Source organism: Phyllopteryx taeniolatus, chromosome 12 (assembly GCF_024500385.1).
Source record: "Phyllopteryx taeniolatus isolate TA_2022b chromosome 12, UOR_Ptae_1.2, whole genome shotgun sequence".
NCBI classification, from domain to species: domain Eukaryota; kingdom Metazoa; phylum Chordata; class Actinopteri; order Syngnathiformes; family Syngnathidae; genus Phyllopteryx; species Phyllopteryx taeniolatus.
The window spans coordinates 22,546,456-22,565,228 of NC_084513.1; the positions used below are offsets into that span (position 1 = coordinate 22,546,456).

At 49.9% G+C, this 18,773-nt stretch overlaps 1 protein-coding gene across 3 annotated transcripts in view; it reads left to right on the forward strand.

The window, feature by feature from the left end:
* Window positions 1–2,878: 2,878 nt before the first annotated feature.
* mao (monoamine oxidase) overlaps window positions 2,879–18,773 on the forward strand; it is a 28,082-nt gene continuing 12,187 nt past the window's right edge. For all 3 annotated transcript variants that reach the window (XM_061791772.1, XM_061791771.1, XM_061791773.1), the window contains exons 1-3: window positions 2,879–3,037; window positions 14,287–14,381; window positions 15,117–15,254. In XM_061791772.1, the coding sequence (XP_061647756.1) occupies window positions 2,983–3,037; window positions 14,287–14,381; window positions 15,117–15,254 (288 nt within the window). In that variant the 5' untranslated portion in view covers window positions 2,879–2,982. The remainder of the gene's footprint in view (window positions 3,038–14,286; window positions 14,382–15,116; window positions 15,255–18,773) is intronic.

Genomic DNA, 18,773 nt, shown 5'->3' on the forward strand with positions numbered 1-18,773 from the left:
CCGCACCTGTGAGGTGGGATGGATTATCTCGACAAAGGAGAAATGCTCGCTCGCACCAATTTAGACAGATTTGGGAAGACTATTTGAGGGAAATGACCTTTTGCGTACGGAGGAAAAGTTCACGGAAAGCGGGAGCAAAAACAAAAGTGTCGCCTTTATATTTTTGTTCAGTGTCACTACAAACAAATAAATGATGATCAAATAGGTTCAATATAATTATGAACTCAATAGACAAGTTAATTGTTTCACGCGTCACCCAATTGCATACTTTATATAGTAATTAGCTGTTTAATGGCCTATATTAGGATTTGCTTTGTGTCACAAACAAGCTTCCGTTGGACAAATGGAGTCGTTTGTTTCAGTGAAGTCATTTCAGGCCTGTTGCTGCCCTCTGCTGGCCACGCCCTGTAAACGTTGGGACCTTTCTGGCACCTTTTTGTCATCTTTTTGTCTCCAAACAGCACCGCAATGCATTTGAAATGAAGCCACAAAAAGTGCTTGAACTGCAGACTTTCAGCTTTCATTTGAGGCTGCTAGAAAATCGGGTACCAAGTGCCCCGCAGGTTCCCCCCTGGATCCGACGAGGACCCAATTGTACAAGCGCGCCGATGGCGGCGGCCGCCTCCTATCGATCGATGATGCGACCGCTGACAAAAGCGGCACGATGAACTTCCGAGCAATATTATGCGCTCGTATTCGGCCAAATGCTTCACAACGCTTCGGATTGGCAGCGCAGACCGACCCGAACGCCCCCGAGCGACCAAAGAGGTTTTGAAGGCGGAGTGCCCCCAAAACAACAAGCGGGAAGTGAAGAGGGCTGCGGTCGAGGCCTGGCAGAGGCTTGAGGGAATCCAGCGTCGGTGACACTTCAGCAAAGCTAGCGAGTCTTCACGTGAGCTGTGAAGTGGGCCCGTGACCTTTGCTCCGGAGGTGCCCTGCGCTCCTTTTTGTTGGAGCCCGGCGGCGCTCTCTCGTGATCAGCCCCATCTCGGTCGCGCTCCTGTCGTCGATCGGCCCTCGTCGTCACCCGCATCCAAGCCTGCCGGACGCCGGAGTACCGCGGCTCCTCGGCCTCCACGAAAGCCGGCTCAATTCCTCGTGTCCATCGCTAGCTGATGCTGGCGCCACAGAAAAATCCTAATCTTTGTATGAAAAACACTTTGAGGCAATAAACATAAAGGCCCAAATGCAAAACGGTAACAAAAGCGTTCCTTTCTTGGGCTTGGCTCGCATACTGGAACAGAAATCCAAATAAATTGGCTAAAAAGTATTTCCAGCTTTTTTTTTGGACGCTTCAGTCTGAGATGCTAAACTGCAGCTTAAAGCACAAAGTGTCACAAATTTCTCTCCGAAATGATCACAAAAGTCCATGTTGCAAAAGCATCCCACGTTTGTGTGAGACAAATTTGTTAGCATATGCTAACCGCCTTTCCACTTACTGTATTTGAATGCGGTATTTTCTGAAAACAGGTTTCCACAATGCACCAACGAAAAATGACTGAATTCGTTGATGAATGAACTGCAAGCAGTCAACGTAGTGCATATGCAAAACCGCCAAATATGCGCGCTTGCTGACAGGGTGGACATTTCTGCTAACGTTAGCATCTCATGAGCACAAGGTGGAACTCAGGCTAGCCGCAAGTTCAACGCCGCTCGGTGTCAGCATGTCGACGCCTCGTCCGCGCCCACCGGAAAACCTCGATTGGGCATTGTGGAAGTCTTTATTCAACCGCAAAAACATGGCGAGATTGTCGAGATGAAGTGGAGCGGCTCGACCACAAAGAGAGGAAAGCCGGAGAATATTTGAAGAGACGAATCATTGAGCGCACCCGTGCGTTTCGGCGAAGGAGACTCTCCGCGCTCTGCTCGCTCGTCACAGATACATCACGTCATTACGTATAGTTGAGTAAGCGTGATCGTAAAATACCACGTGTACAATGTACCGTATACCGTAAATCGGTGCAGCTCGGCCGGCTCTCGCTTACGTTTTTGTTTGCGAAAGCTCAGGCGCATTTCCATCGGCCGTTCCGTATCGAATTTGGAATCGCGGCAAAACCGGCGGCCGATGAAAACTCGTTGCCGAAACGCGCACGCCGCGAAGCGCTTTGGGCTCTTTGTGCGGCACGCTAACACACGAAAGCACGTGACGGCATTAAAATTAATCCGTAAACTACTAACATGCGAGTCAATCCTTTTAGCCTTGAAATGCTGACATCAATAATAGATTATAATCATCTTTAAAGTGCAGCGAAGGTTGGCGTTTCATCACTTTCATGTGTGGGAATTGACTGCACGAATGCATTCCTGGCTCGTTATCGCACGATCGCGTATTATCAAAAGGATTTGGCTGCTTTTGAGCTCTTAGTTGGAAAGCATTGCGAGAAGGGCGCGCACTTGACGCAATTGACCACAAGAGGCCGCTAGAAACGCCTTCGAACGTTCGCCGCTGGATTTCACAGCCTCAACAGAACCTCCTGACAAATAGGAAATATTCTATTTTCCTTTGAATTTTCCCATCAGTCCTTAAAATGCGTAATATTACTATTTATTTAAGGCAAACGTATTTCTGTCGCATATTTCCTCCAAGGTAACTGAATCGATCATTTGATCCAAACGGTCGTTATTAAGTAGATCCAACGTTGATTGTCGTGCGTGTGGTTTTTGTTTTGTTTTGTTTTGTTTTGTTTTGTTTTTTTGCCCCCCCCCCCCCCCCAAAAAAAAATAAAAAATCACGATGGAGTTGATTTTACGAGTTGATCTTTAAAATGCCAAAAGCAGAAAGGTGTACGAGATGCAAAATGGCTACTGCGTTGATATAGTTCCTTTTGTCTCGATGAATTTGGCAGTGGGGGTCGAAAGCGCGTGTTGCTGGGGGCGGAGTCCTCGGGTGCCGGCCCCCGCCCGCCCCTGTCCGTTGATAATCCAGATGCGCCCCTGCCCGCCTGCCATCAGCGAGCAGACGACGAAAAGCAGCGAGCAGAAATGACGGCGCCCGGCGACACCTACGACGTGATCGTGGTCGGCGGAGGGATATCGGGTGAGCGACGCGCCGTTTTGACACTTTTGCGCTTGCCAAAGTCATCAAGTTGCTCCGAGCGACGACGAGTCGAGCGCGCGCGCGCGCGCGCAACTGTTGCACGACCGCGTGCTTTCTCCCAAAACACGTAGATGACGTTCCAAGGGACATAATGGGCTTGTTGTTCTCCTTCTGCTTTGCAGCAGCAGCAGCAGCCTGTTGAGTGGGAGCTAATCATTCACACGGCATACTTTGCATTACATAAGAGGGGGGGGGGGCAGAGGGCTGGATGGCGCTGGACGGCGCTGGACGGCGTTTGGGCGGCGTTTGGGCGGCGCTGGGCTCTCTGCTGTCCTTTAGCTCGCCTTTAGCTAATTACAGCGACTTGCGCTCGCTTGCGTTGCCGGGCAGCAGGCAGCAGGATGCGAAGAAATCCTTCAGAACAAATTTGGATTTACCGTATCCTTTTACATCACTATTATTTGATTCTTTTCCATTTTCACATATGCTGAAATTTGTATTTCAGAATCAGAATCATCTTTATTTGCCAAGTAGGTCCCCAAAAAAACACACAAGGAATTGCTCTCCGCTCGAGTACGACAACAGACGGTCGATTGACAGAGAACCCTTTCCGCACATAAAGACATTGAGGAAAAAAAACAAAAAAAACAGTCACTGAGCAGTAAAGGGTTAATAGTTATCTGGTAATGCCAGTACAATTGTGATAGTTTTTTTTGGTGACAATTGTGCAAAAGATGCAGAGTCCTCTAGCACTTCGAGCAGTTCAAATGACTCATATAGCAAAAGTCCGGCGCAATGAGCGCCGAGACTTCAAGCGAGTAGTGCGATCATCTGGGACAATGTCGCAGACGCTACTCAGTCGATTGTGCAAATGGAGCAGACGCTACTCTGGCATGAGTGGCCAGTATTGGTCAACAACAGATATGCAAATAGTCCACCACGGCGAGTGCACGAGTAATGCATAATTGGCCCCACACAAACGTGACAGCAAACTCAAGACAAAACAATTGGCAGCATGTTGCAACGGAATCGGAGGTTCGCTGTTTAGGAAGTTAATCGGAACGTCCGCCAGTTCTAGTTGGCATCGATCGGTAGCGCCGACCTGAGGGAAGGAGCCGGAAGAGCCGGTGACCGGGAAATTCATCGTATTGTTTGATTTATGATTATAAAAGCGATTCGTTGAACCGTCGGGGCTTCGGCAACGCGCGGAAGAACCGTACGACGGCCCGGCGCCAGGCTCCCGTGCCGCCCGGCGGCCTGGCGCCGCGTTGTCAAAAGTCGCTGTGCGGCGTTGCGCGCAGGCCGAGGATCTCGCGCGTATCAAACTGTGGACATGAAGTAGAACCTCCAAAGGACTTTGCCCTCCGAGAGTGCCGCCGGAAGGAGCGATACAGCAGCGCAGTAGGCCGAAGTGTTCATCAAACACGAGAGCGGTGTTTTACTCCTAAAGAAGTGGATGGAATATTATTGTAAGCCACTGTGACATTTGGAACTTTGAACATTAACACCCCACTTAAGTGTTTTTTTCGGTACCACTTATGCTCACTCGGGTCACAGGTGAGCTGGAGCCTGTGCACTACCAAAAAGAAGGACTTGTGATTCAATTTCAATGTATTGTTTGCACAGGTTTTTACTGAAATAAATATTTGAACCTATTTTTTATTTTATTTTTTTTACAATCACTCAGGTCAAAGCAACATTACAACGTGACACAAATAATGGCGGCTCACTTACTGTCATTCAATGACTTTATTTTGAATGAAATGACTTCGCCCACACCGAAACTTTAGAGCACGATTCGACAGAACGGCGCCATGTTTACGACCGACCGTTCGTGGTAGCGCTCGCTTGCTAGGCTACATGACGTTTTTGTTGCGGTCAAAGTACGGGACCGTACCAACGTCCTCTCCTCTCCCGAGCGCCAACACACGTTTCCGCCCACTGTCTTCATCGTACAGTGGGCGCGATCCACTCTTGTTGTCGTCGGCACGGTAACGAGTGTATACTGTCGCATTTGAGTGGACAAGATAAAGCCCAACGATGGTAAAAAAAACGGGATGCGGTGGTATCGGAATACAAGATTCGATTGCAGTAGTCTGACTTAGAGCTGATTTGTCTTGGAGTCTGATCCGGGCATCGCGTGTTGTCTGTTCCACACCGCCGACATTTTTCTTTTCTTTTTTTTTTGGCCGTCAGATATTTCCAATGCTACGTCAAAAGACGCGCGACTAGGCTAAACATAAACTAGCTTTCGGATTCAAATATACTGTGCACGACGGCGACGCGGAGTAAATGTCTTTTGCGGAGCCGATCGACGACGTCATCGATCGGAGCCGCGAATTATGACATTTATGCCGATCGGCCGATCGGCATAAAATGCTAATTATCGGCCGATAAAATCGGTGTAAGGTCTAGTCTAAATGTGCCCTGGGCGTAATCCGCTTTTCGCCCGAAGTCGGCTGCGAAAGGCTCCGGCGCCCCGCGACCCTGAACGGGAGAAGCGCTGTAGAAAATAGACGGGTGGCCCTCTGCTCCTTTGGATTATTATTCCTTAGTTGGAGGCGTGCGACGATTCATCGAGCACGTCGATGAGCGAGCGCAGTCGAGCGAGCACGACAAGCGCGCGAGACGCGAGCTCATTCGATGAGGCCGCTCGGCCCTCGTGCGTCACATTCGGGCGTTCGTTTACACCGAGAAACAATTGATGAGCTTTTCCCGCCGCGCTTCGAGTGCAATTGTCCTTTCGCAGCCTCGGGGACCGGCTGACTTTTAGCCAGCGACGTTCAAGCCTTGCGACGGCCGCTCGTCACAACAAGGGGGGGAGGCGAGAATCGGCGTTATTTCAAAAACACACAAGGAATTTGTCCCCGATAGATGGAGCCGCTCGAGTACGACAACGGACGGCCACTGTGACAAAATGTACTTTTAGGACATTAGAACACACTGCGAGAGAGTCACTGAGCAATGAAAGGTGGTCATGCCCAGACAAGGACAATTGTGCAAATCACGCAGAGTCCTCAAGAAATTGAAGGAGGACGAGGAGGAGGAACCTGTGCTTCCTGCTTTGTGTCAGCAGAGGGAAATCAAATCAGGTGAGCTGAGAATGTTGGCAGGAAGTGCAAAAGGAATGTCGGCGGGAGTCTCAAAAAAAAGCAAAAAAAAAACTAAACAAAACATTTCATTAACACATTCACTGCCATTGACGGCTTTAGAAGTCCATGTTAACTGGGGTGGGCTGCCAGTGAATGAGTTAAATAATTGACATATACTGTAAAACGAATAATAATCCTAATAATAATGCATTACACTTATATAACGCTTTTCTCGGCACTTTACAATTTCCCACGTTATTCATTCACTCCTCAGTCACACCCCGGCGGTGGTAAGCTACTTGTGTAGCCGCAGCCGCCCCGCAGGGCGCCGTCTGACGGAAGCGTGGCTGCCATTCCGCGCCTACGGCATCCAACCACATTCATCCGCAGGGCGATGCGGCTTGAGTGTCTTGCCCAGGGACGCGACGACGACATGCGCTCGGGCGGGGAAATGAACGAAAAGAATGTAAAGCAGATCTTGTGATGTCGCAACTGGATTCTGAACTGTTGTGCGGTTTAACTGACGTGAGCTCATCATTTGCGCTACGTTTTTGTGATGCTTGCAGAGACTCGGTGACTCATTCCTGCTTACCACCGGCAAGCATTTTCTTGTCATCCTTTCCTTGTTCTTCTCCTTTTTCGATTTTGTTGTTTGCTTGTCGGGGCCCCATGAGGGGGATTCCCAATTCCCGACGAGTCGTTGCGGTGCGGACGGGGCTCCGGTTGTGTTTGTGTTGTGTCTGGGGGTCCCTCCCCCCTTCGTGCAACAACAGCTACTAAGGGGCCCTGTGTGGGGGGGATACCCGACACGTGGGCCGCACAGATGCGGGCCAATGCCACCCCTCTCTGGGGCCCCCCGCCATTTTGGAGTCCTCAACAATTGCCTGCCCTGTTGCGGCGTGTCTGCTCGGACGTATTCGAACATGCAGAGCCGTACGTGTGGAAAGGATTCAACACTTTTTTTTGGGGGGTGGGGGGCGACCTCCTTTTGGAGAACTTTGGCCGCACTCTGCTGGACGTGGCGTCCATGCAACATTCACACGCTTTTGCTGCGGTCGATTCACAGTGGGATGACGGCACTCCCCCGTCCCAGAAGAATTTGCATCGCCAAGTAACCGTCAGCGGCGTAGTTTGGAAGTTTGGACTGAGCGCTTCGTTTTGGCGCAGACGGGGAGACTTCAAGTTGTTGATGGCAATGATGGAAAACTTGCAGTTGTTGTTTTATTGATCTTGTCATCAAATTCGGTGTTGTGTTTCTGCAGGTTATTATTTCAGAATCCGAATCAGAATCATCTTTATTTGCCAAGTATGTCCCAAAAGAACACACAAGGAATTGGTCTCCGCTAGTCGGAGCCGCTCGAGTACGACAACAGACGGTCAATTGACAGAGAACACTTTGGAGACAGAAAAAACAGTCACTGAGCACTAAAGGGTTGCGAGTTATCTGGTAATGCCGGTACATTTATTATTATTATATTTTTTGGACAATTATGCAAAAGATGCAGAGTCCTCTAGCACTTCGAGCAGTTCAAATGACTCATATAGCACTAGTCCGGTGCAATGAGCGTTGTGCAAAGGGCGCCGAGACTTCATAGTCTGGGACCATGTCGATTGTGCAAATGTTGCAGATACTCCTCAGTCAGTGTGCAAATGGAGCAGATGCTACTCAGGCACATGAGTGCTATATGCGGATTGCTACGATATGCTGCGTTGCATTAACCGGCACAAGGTCACATTCGCTACGATTGGAATCGGCCCGCGCGGATCGATACGGCGCCTTTGAGGCGTGTGAGCGAAGAGGCCCGCTCGTCACTTAGCGGATTGTTTGTTTGCTCTCCTGGAAGGCGAACGTCATCCATTTCAAGGAAACGCACAAAATCATCCATTTCATTTATTGGACTTGATTGTTTGCACTCCGGGCTTGGCGCAAGCGTAGGCGTGCTGGGACAGCGCTTCTCAACCGGTGGCTTGGGGTCCAAAAGCGGGTCGCGGACAGGCGGCAAAGGTTTTCCGGGGTCCGCGACGGTACCGAGCGTTTCCAGGTGACGAACGGCGTACAGCTTTCAAGAGGTTTACGGAGTGCTGTAAGAATACGTGCGCACGTGGCACAGGAAGGCACCCCAAGGAATGTTTCTTTGAATTCTTTAATATTCCATACAAACGGCGAACGGTAATATGACTTTACTACTGTGTTCGGGATGACTGATCGCCTACAACGCGCGCCCACCTTGCATCCAAATTCCGTGTCTAATCACACGACTGAGGACTTCCTGTCCAGTGAAATATTAAAAGTGTATCGCAGACTTGAATATTATTTGCAAAGTGACATTGTTTTGACTTTCTGAAACAGAAAAAGATAATTGCCAAGATGAGTGAAATATTTTGTGTCCGTATTTTGTGGAATTTGTCCCGCGAATTTTACTTTCCATGAAGTTGTAATGTTCTCCGTGTCAGCGTGTTGTTATGTTTAAAAACGATGCACGTTGTTTCGAGTGCTATTTTTGAATTGTTTCTTGCCGGTCTGATGCCATTTTGGCCAAGTTGATGGGAGCGCAGGCGGCCAGCAGATTCCGAGGTCTGCCGACACGTATTCCCTCATAAAAATGTGAGCAGCAGGCAGCAAACCCTCTGAATGATTGGACACATCAATTGATTGACTGCGTGCCCCTTTCAAAGGGCGGGCTGGTTGTTGTCATGTAGTGTGATCGGAACGTCACGTGTGTGCGCGCGCGCGTTGAACGGAGAGCACAAACGGCGAGAGACATCGGATGCCGCCCAGTGACTCCATCTTAACCATTAGGATCGCTGCTGTTGCCGAGGCAACCGCATGTTGCTCTTTTTACCCACGAGCTGAGCACAAAAAGGTGCTTCAGTTCGAACTTGCATGTGAGAAAAAAAGTATTTCACACTTTACATACTGCACCTTAGCGAAATACTGAGCAGTCTGAAATGACACAAATATTCATATCGTATATATCTACACACACACACATAGACAAAGCATATTTCCACTCAGATGAAAGGAAATGGCCGGCAAGCAGTTGAGGGCGTAACCCGCCTCCTGCCCGATGACGGCCGGGATTGGCTCCAGCACGCCCGCGACCCGCGTGGGGAGAAGCGCGGCAGAAAATGGATGGATGGATGGATGGAAGGAAATTAGGTCAAGCGGCGCCCCAGGTGGTCGTGGGGGAGATGGCAAAAAGGAAGGTCACGGCGTGAACTATTTGATTGACAGTGGCAGCGGCGTCGTCACGATTCGTCTACGTCTGCCGTGCAAAATAGATTTTGACGCATAACAACATGAATGAATAGCTCAAAAGTGAGCATTTTGAAAACGTTTGCAGCTAACGGTGGTGTCACAAAGTAAGGTACGACGTGTACCCGTGGGCTGCACACCTAATGTAGCATCTTTACACCCTATTTAACGCCCCACGCTTCTCTAATGCGCCATATTCACGCCATGTTTCATGGTGTTTAATGTACCTGTTACTATAAGCCATTTAGTCCGGATTTAACGGCTAGCGTGCCTCGAATGTGCCGCATTTACAGCGTGGGCCTCAATCGTGCTGTATTAAGATCTTTTCTAGCGTAGCGCCTGTCATCCGTGCACCTGCAACTTACCCTCCCCCGTATTACATTACATCCTATTGAATGCTCCATGCAGCGATCATAGATGGCATTCAGTCACTATTTGAACGGTCAGTGCGCCTCTAGTGGACCACAAAGAGGCCCTGTTTACCTACCACATTTCATCTGTATGTAATGATTTATTATGATATTATTCAATGTATCTTTATTTAACTCCTTGAGATCAGTTCTCTTTTGCAAGAGAGACCTGGTCAGGATAGCAGCATGAAACGTCAAACGATAACATTAAAGGAGCATAAAATGGTTACAAACGAGCTCAACAAAATCACACGACTGAAACTCGGAGACTATAATTAATCTCCTAGATGAAAACGTACCAGAGATGGCTACAAAAAACAACAACCAAAAAACACTTTGTTGTTGTTGTTGTTGTTGTTGTTCTTGTCTTGGATTCATCTGAAGAATGTGAACAGGAAGAAGGTTTGGTCAAATTGATGAACACCAACTTGGATAGGGTCGAGCTTTGCTGGGAGGATAATTAGATGGACAATCAAGCAGGCTAAAGTACACCAATAAACTCTCATGGTCATAATGAATGATCCCTCAACAAATTCGAATGATTTTCGAGGCAGCATGCTCGCCTGCTTTTCTTTCAATGGCTGTCAAAGCCGACGGCTTCATTCGCACTCGATCCAACCGAGCCTCACTTCGTTGGTTTTGGAACCGGTTGCGTTGTTTTGTTTGCCGGCCGACGCTTTGTTTGCTGCGTTCAGCCCGCCTGACGCGACCGTCGACAGCAGAAAACGCACTTAGAGTTCCCACCAAAGAGATGCGTTGCGGACAACTCAAAAACTGCGATATCAGAAGATCATACAAACCAAATACAAATAAATTGAAGTAGTCGTACCTTAAGCATGTCGTTATTAAAACGGTGTGTAATGTATGGGATGTAGCCAGTCCAGTGTCCGAGTACATGCACGTGCCTTTAAGAGGCGGGGCCCGTGTGTGACGGAGTGTCTGCGTGTGAGAGTCCGGCCGTAAGCCGAGGCCAACAGCAGCTCCGGCGTCAGTTGCGTTGTTGTGTTTTTCAGTTCTCGCGGCGTTCGCAGTGCGTCGCGGACCGTGGCTCTCCTTTGCTACATGTGAGCGACTTTTACGGTCTACGGCGTAGACGGCGTGAATTCGGTTCCCGGCCGGTGCCCGAACACCAAGTCACGGCCGCTCACAAAAACAGGGTGGCCGGCGAAAAGCTGTGGCAAACAAATCTTGTCCGTGAGCCCTGATGGGACGAGCCGACGACAACTGCCAAGGGCGCCAGCGTGAAAGCGCCGGCAAACTCGCAAAACGGCCGTCAGGAAAAACCGAAGAGGCACGGCCGTTCGCCGGCGCACGTCGCCAGCCCCAACTACGCAAAGAGCTTTTCTGTCATTTCCGACTTTTGGTCTTTGCTGGCTTATTCTGCAACCTTTGAAGAAAAGCTAGCTCAGCGTCCTCGTTGCACAAAGTGTTTTTCAACGTCAGAGCTGAATTAAGAGGAATAACAGGAGCTTTGTAATCGAAGCAAACGAGCAAATTCCGCGTTGTTTGTCTGCCTGATGGCTGCGGGCGTAAACAAGCGATGCAGACAGATGCTCTTTGTTTCCAAAGACAGACCGTGACCTTTTCCAGCCCGCGCAGGTAATTGCGCCAATCGAATAGCGAGGGCCGCCGTGTCCGCGGCTAATGCGCTCAACAAAACCTGGACGGGCTGAGCTTGTTTGACGGAGCGCCTAAAGTTGCTTTCGTGCAGCCCGAACGACGTTTGAAGTCGCAAAAACCTTTCCCCACTCTGCTGAAAGTGGATTCGGGGACGAGGCTAGGAAAACATCAAACGCTTTCAAACGGATTGGGACTCTTTCGGACACGCATTGAAATCCAGACCGAGGATTTCGTTTTTGGAAATTGTGCGTGAGCGTGCGTGTGTGTGTGTGTGACTGGAATACAGTGGAGGAAGAATTCATGTGTGTGCCTTCACTTTTTGTCTTATTGCTCTCCAAGGTAACTATTCATGTTTGAAAGTTTTCCAGGACCAAACTGGACCAAAAAAAAAAAAATACAAAAAAATAAAAAGTCTTTCCCTCCAGGACCTGCTGGAAATACGGAAGCGGTTCTCCGCAAAGGTTGAATGGAGGCGTTTGACCCTTCATCCAAACGTCTTCTTCAGTTTTGAAGTTCCGCCGTGATCGTGGTCGTCGCCCTGCGCGGTCGCGTCGTTCCAGGCAGACGCCAGATAATTCCCGACTCAAAGCTCCTCCTCCCTTCCCTACTTCCACACGGATGGCTTCTCCTGCGCCGCTCCCCGTCCACAATTTGAAAGTGCTCCATATCGCTTTTTAGGGAAAGACCTAACCCTACGCTCGACGCTGGCGTTTTTCCGCTTTGCACGTTAGTCCTCTCACATCACGTAACTTCTGCTCTCGTCGAACATATTAGCAGAAGTTAACGAGACGAGAGTATGGCTCAAATCTGACGAGACCCGTGCGGCGTCGCTGACGTCATGCCATTTAGGATGCCAGTCTGTCCGTTTTCTTTTTTCATGTTGAGGCTGCTCAACACGCGAATAAAGAAGCAACTTCCTCCCTCTCGCTTCTCAAGCCTCTGCGTTCTTCTCTCAATCCTTTTGGGCCACGGGCTCTTCATATTACACAGTAATAAATAATAGTTGTTCATTTCATTTCCAGGGCACTCGATGTCATTGTACAAACCAAGTTAAAAGCCATCGAGCAATACAATCCAATTAGCAGAACCTAAAACATCAATTCAAATGGCAAATGTTCAAGTGGGGAGGATGTCTCGAGTTTGGGTTTGGAGCGGGTTCACGAGCGTGCGTTCGGAAGGTCAGTTGCTCGTGAGTTCCGAAGACGGGCGGACCGACCGAGGTGGATGGCGGACGGAAATCTGAGGATTCAGGATTCTGAGGATCTGAGGATTCAGCTCTACTTGCATGAAATCTGCATTTTCCTCAACTATTTTTGAGTTTTCTAGAAACAAGCTTTGGTTTTGTAAATTGCTGCTTTCTTCCTGCTAATTGATGGACGTGAACTTTGCCACCCAGCGCGTGTGCCACTTCTCATTCGAGTATATGTTTCTGCATATTTGTCTTTGGGAGCTTTGTGTTTTCAGGAGCACAACTTCTTCTTCACATGAACCGGCGCCGTAAACAACAAATCAAAACGAACGAGCTCCTCGTCTGACACCGACCTGTCGCGAACGGCCAGACGTCCGTGTGTGCGTGTGTGCGTGCGCTTGTGTGTGTTTTCCTTGTGACGGAGGTCAGAGTGCGAAAGGCTGCCTCAGAGCGAGAAACCCGGCCCCCTTTTCCCCGATCACGTGATCGCCTGCCGTCTGACTTGTTTCTCGTGTGCTCAGCGCCGCAACGGTCGGCGCAGGTCAACGCATTTCCAGGGGGAATACGAGGCTGCTAATCCTCCTCCTTTTAATCCCGTTGTTATGAGATTGAGACGAATGTTCAAAACAAGGAAGGGCCGAGAGGACAAAGGAGCTGATTGGTCGGACGCGAGGGCAGGAGGGCAGCGCTAACAAGACTAGAGAAGCGTTTGTCCATGGAGCTACTGCAGATTGAAATGTTCATAGAAAAATGGAATCCGCACGTATGGTGACGTCACTTCCTGGTTGACGGGGGGGGGGGGGCGATGGAAGACAATTGGGCTGCACCCTTTGAAATCCTGGTCCGGGTCGTCACTCAAACAGCGAAACTCTGGACAATCAGAGGGCGCCATATTTGGGTTAACAAGGGCGGGCGACGTTAGACAACATGCTGGCAGGCCACGCCCTCGTTCACGGAAAAAAAAAAACTACTAACAAAAGTGGGGGGGGAAACAGCATAATGCTAGCAGACCGCTAGACCGCTTGGTTTGCAAAGAACGACGTATGACATCGGGACCGTACCATTATTGATTCTCGGGGAGGAGGGACAATCAATTCCATTGCGACGCAAATGGCCCAAAACAGAAAATTCATTCACTACAAGGAAAGTGGAACAAAACACACGATTTGTTTTTGCCGTCCTTCTGTTTGTTTGCTAGTCAGCAGACCACTTCCTATTTCACGCATGACGACGTCCGTACCGATTTTGATTTGGGGACGGGGTGCCGTTCTACCGTCCTCCAAACAAACAACCCCCGAAAAATACATCTTGTAAAACGACAATTGTACGCTAGCTAGCGGGCTATTTCTAGAGAGTGCCGTAATTGACATTGGGAATCGACGGACGGACTCTACCGTCTACCAATGGCAAAAGGAGAAAATAAATGATTCCATTTTCCAGTAGCGGCTTTTCACGAACATTTGCTAAAGATTTTCTACTTTATTACCAACAAACATTATCCCTTGCTTTTCAACCTTTTATATTTGGCGGCACTACTAAACTTTGCGCAGTCTGGATCTTTGTGAAACTCCAGGTAACCTCTTCCGTCACGCTTTGCACTTGCCGGTTAACGATGAACCAGAAAACCAAGCGACGAGCAAACTGTGACGTGGTGGATGAGGTCATCTCTTACTTTTTTTCAGGGTTGAGTGCAGCCAAGCTGTTGCTCGAGAGCGGACTGAGCCCCGTTGTCTTGGAGGCCCGCGACAGAGTTGGCGGTCGAACGTTCACCACGCGGGTAAGAACGGGGAGTCCTCCCTCCATCCGTCCATTTTCCGAGCCGCTACTCCTCACTGGGGTCGCGGGCAGGAGGCGGGGTACACCCTGAACCGGTTGCCAGCCGATCGCAGGGCACATACAAACAAACAAACAACCATTGGCACTCACATTCACACCAAGGGGCAATTTTGAGACTTCAATTAATCTAGCACGCATGTTTTTGGGATGTGGGAGGAAAACCCACCCAGAACGTGCAGACTCCACACAGGCGGGGCCGAGGCTTGAACCCCGGTCCTCGGAACTGTGAGGCTGACGCTCTAACCGGTCGGTCCTGTGACGATATTAACTTGAGGACTTTGTCGCTAACACGGAACGTGAGCTCCTTCCATCGAGGAGTGCAAAGTTGTCAGTGAAACTTTTGCCTACGGTGGACCCCGCTATCTGGGCCGGACCGCAGAGAACTGAGAGCTCATTATAACTGCATGGGAAAAAAACCCAAAACGTTTTCTTTCTTTAAACTCCCCAAATTCCTGAATAAGCGGCCAAAAGAGAGAGAGAAACAAGTATGTGGGGGTACACTGTACTGTCTATGAAAAGGTTAGCTTAGCAGCATTAAGCTGCAAACAATTCTATGCAAATCTTTCGATTCTGGAAAGGCACCAGCAAAAGATGCCTCCACGTAGGCCAGTTAATGTTAAAGACATGTATGTATTCTCTGTCTTTAAAGTGTGTTTTATATTATGTTTGATTTTAGAATAAGGAGACCAAATGGGTGGACCTGGGCGGGGCTTATGTCGGCCCGACACAGAATCGCATCCTCCGGTTGGCCAAGCAGTACGGCGTCGAGACGTACAAAGTCAACGAGCAGGAGCGGCTGGTGCATTACGTCGACGTGAGTCTGCGACATATTTCTCGGGTGATATTTTGTCATCGGGCGCCACTCGTAGTGGCTCACGTAGGCTGATGGACGAACGGACGAACGGATGCGTAAATGTCACGCGCTGTTTAATTCTCCAGTCTTAATTCTTGGCTCACCGTGGACCATTGCAGGCAAATTCCCAGTCTGGCCCATTACCAACTGCCATCAAATCCTCTTCGCATTAGCACTGCACGCACATTATTTTAGCAATCATTTAAAGATGAAATACATTTGAAGGCCTCCGGAGCGGGCCGAGCGTGAGCAGACATCAGGGTCCAGGAAGTGTACCAGGAAGTGGAACCGGTTACTGATCAGGAACGGACTCGGTCCTCTCCATCCTGACGTATGAGCGGAGACACACGGAGACGAAGGACGGAGCGCTATTAGTCCGCAACAGCAAAATGATGTCAATACAGGAAGTGGACAGCGAAGGCGGCGCTCCACCGTCAGCGAGAGACACGCAGAGTAGGTCGGAGCGGTACGCCACGCAGTACTTCTGCTGTGTGGTGTTAGCGGCTGTTATTATGCCTTCCTCCAGGCCCCCTTTGCTGTTTGCGGTGCAAGTCCGCCGAAATAGCACTCCGCCAGACCCGCTCCCGTTGGAGGAGCGCGTCAAAACTCCAGAATAGAAGATTTGTTTTCGATGAGAGGACGCGAGCGAACCTGAGCGTCGGACGCCTCCTCGGCACACGCGCGATGAAAGGGGAACGTGGAGGGCGTCGGACGCCCCCCCCCAAAAATGAAGAGCCCGAGACCCGCTGCTCACGCCTCTCTGTGTCGTATTAGTTGACGTTGCCTCAAAATATAATAACGGAGGAACCCGCTTGGACTGTGCTCTTCAGACAAGTCCCGCTTTGGCAAGTTCTGCTCGGCGGGCACAGGCGAAGAAGTCCTGGCGCCGCTGTTGGGGCCTCTCGTGCAGCGCTTCACCGTGTGAAAGTGGCATAAAGTGGGGAAACGTACACGGGGCAAGCAGCCAATACAAAAGCAAAAACCGCAACCTCCGAACTTGGAGGCAGAGGTGCACTGTGGTTTGCCCTTTCTCCAAGACCTTTTTAAAAAACGGATGGACCTAAAACATTTCCCTGCGGCGCTCCACTCCAAAATATAATTGATTGTAATTTTGCGCTATTTTGCCAAATGCTGTACACGATCTGAACTCTACGAACAAGATTTTCGGGATATGTGGGCGTAGCGCCTTCAGGAAGTAACGGTAACGGCTTCCGCTCTTCTAAGGAGCAAACAAAGCGTCCATCCGTGTCTGTCCGACGTGTGCTCTCCCGGAGTATGCGCTGATGCCAATCTCTGCCTGGGGGCTGCGATGCGGTTACGTTTATTGGCTCTGAAAGGATTTCTGAAAGCACTCAAAAGAAGAGAGATCCCATCTTTTTTGCTTTTCTTCCATATCTCGTTAGGACTGGGCACACCGACGTTTTCTCCTTCCACGTGATTCGATTTTGCGGCGCTTAACTCACACGACCGGCTCCAGCGCGGGCGTCGTATCTGGATGTAGGCCACGTCGTTCAGGTCACCGAATCCGAAGACTTTGAGGATGTGGCCAACCGCGCCGCCGGCCGAACTAAACGTGCCGTCGACGCCAGCGCGTCTCCCCTAACGACTATCGCAGCGGCATCCGCTGGTGGCTTCCTGGCTGGTTTCCATGGCAGCACTATGAAAGACTGGCCAATCCCAATCGAACGCTTACTCCTTGTACTATTTCTTCTGAAATAATAACACGTCATTGTCCGGCAAATGAAAATCTAATCGGATTATTTGAAACCGATCTTTGGCCCCTGGTTAAGTCCTGCTTGGCAGATTTTGTCACAACACCAGAAAAGAAACGGGTTTTTCTTCTCAAATGGATTCCCGGCCGCATCGTGGCCGTGGTCTGTTCGGCGCCGTCTCGCTCCCGTAAAACACGTAAATCCGAGCCGGCTGGCGACAGCTGCTTCTTCGACTAAGCCGGCTCGTTAGCTTTGCTGCTAGTTCGCGCTAGCCGGCTAGCTCTCGTCAATCATTCACCACCGCGTGTTGAACCGCGGTCGCGGTCCGCCGTGAAAATCGAGCGCCTCGTCCCGCGGAGATCCCGTCTCGCCTCCGTCATCCACGCGATCGGCTAAAACGCCGCACACGCGCTGTCGGTCAAAATGGCGGCGCACGTAAAGAACGTAAGTTATGCGGCTTCGTAGCATTGCAGCTCTTGTCCGAATAAAATTCGTACTTTGGTTCGTTTTGATTCGAATGGCAAAATGATTATTCATTTTTTCAATCCCAATCACCACTCCACTCATTTGTTCGTAACTCTGATTGTTATATCGTAATATGATCTTGTTGTTTTTACAGTTCAACTTTAGCTCGCTGCCCCTCAGCGCCTCCACTGAGAAAGACGCGCGCCTGTCTCTTTAAGGCTTGCCGGACTGCCAGCGACCCGGAAGGCAATCGCTCCCGCGGCGCTGCCGTGGAAACTCAGCGGACTAGTCGCGACTCAGCACATGCGCACGGGCCTCGTGTCGCCATGGCGGCCGCGCCGCTAATCAGCTTTTCCTCGGCAGCCTGCAGTCCAAGAGGGCGGCGCTGGCGTTTCTTATCAGCGAGCTTCTGTGGCCTGCGGCCGTCGGCGCCGCGCTCGTTCACGTCGCTCATCGGCCACAAGACTTTTTATGAGACACTTTATCACCTCGTTATAGTTTTACGGTCGATCGCTCAAACGGCATCGTCACAAACATCAGATCGCTGAGTGCTACAGTGGCTACGGAAAGTATTCAGACCCCCTTAAATGTGTCACTTATTTTATATTGCAGCCATTTGCTAAAGTCGTTGAAGTTCATTTTTTCTTCATGAATGTCCACACAGCACCCCATATTGACAGAAAAAAAACTGAATTATTGAAATTTTTGCAGATTTATTAAAAAAGAAAAACTGAAAAATCACACAGCCATAAGTATTCCGACCCTTTGCTCAGTATTTGGTAGAAGCACTCTTTTTGGGAATGATGCAACAGGTTTTTCCACACCTGCATTTGGGGATCCTCTGCCATTCCTCCTTGCAGATCCTCTCCAGTTCTGTCAGGTTGGACGGTGAATGTTGGTGGACAGCCATTTTCGGGTCTCTCCAGAGATGCTCAATTGGGTTTGAGTCAGGGCTCTGGCTGGGCCATTCAAGAACAGTCACGGAGTTGTTCTGAAGCCACTCCATTATTTTAGCTGTGCGATGAGGGTCATTGTCTTTTTGCAAGGTGAACTTTCGGCCCAGTCTGAGGTCCTGAGCGCTCCGGAGAAGGTTTTCGTCGTCCGGGATATCCCTGTATTTGGCCGCGTTCGTCTTTCCTTCGATTGCAACCGGTCGTCCTGTCCCTGCAGCTGAAAAACACACCCACAGCAGGATGCTGCCACTACCGTGCTTCATTGTTGGGACTGTATTGGACAGGTGATGAGCATGCCTGGTTTTCTCCACACATACCACTTAGAATTAAGGCCAAAAAGTTCTATCATG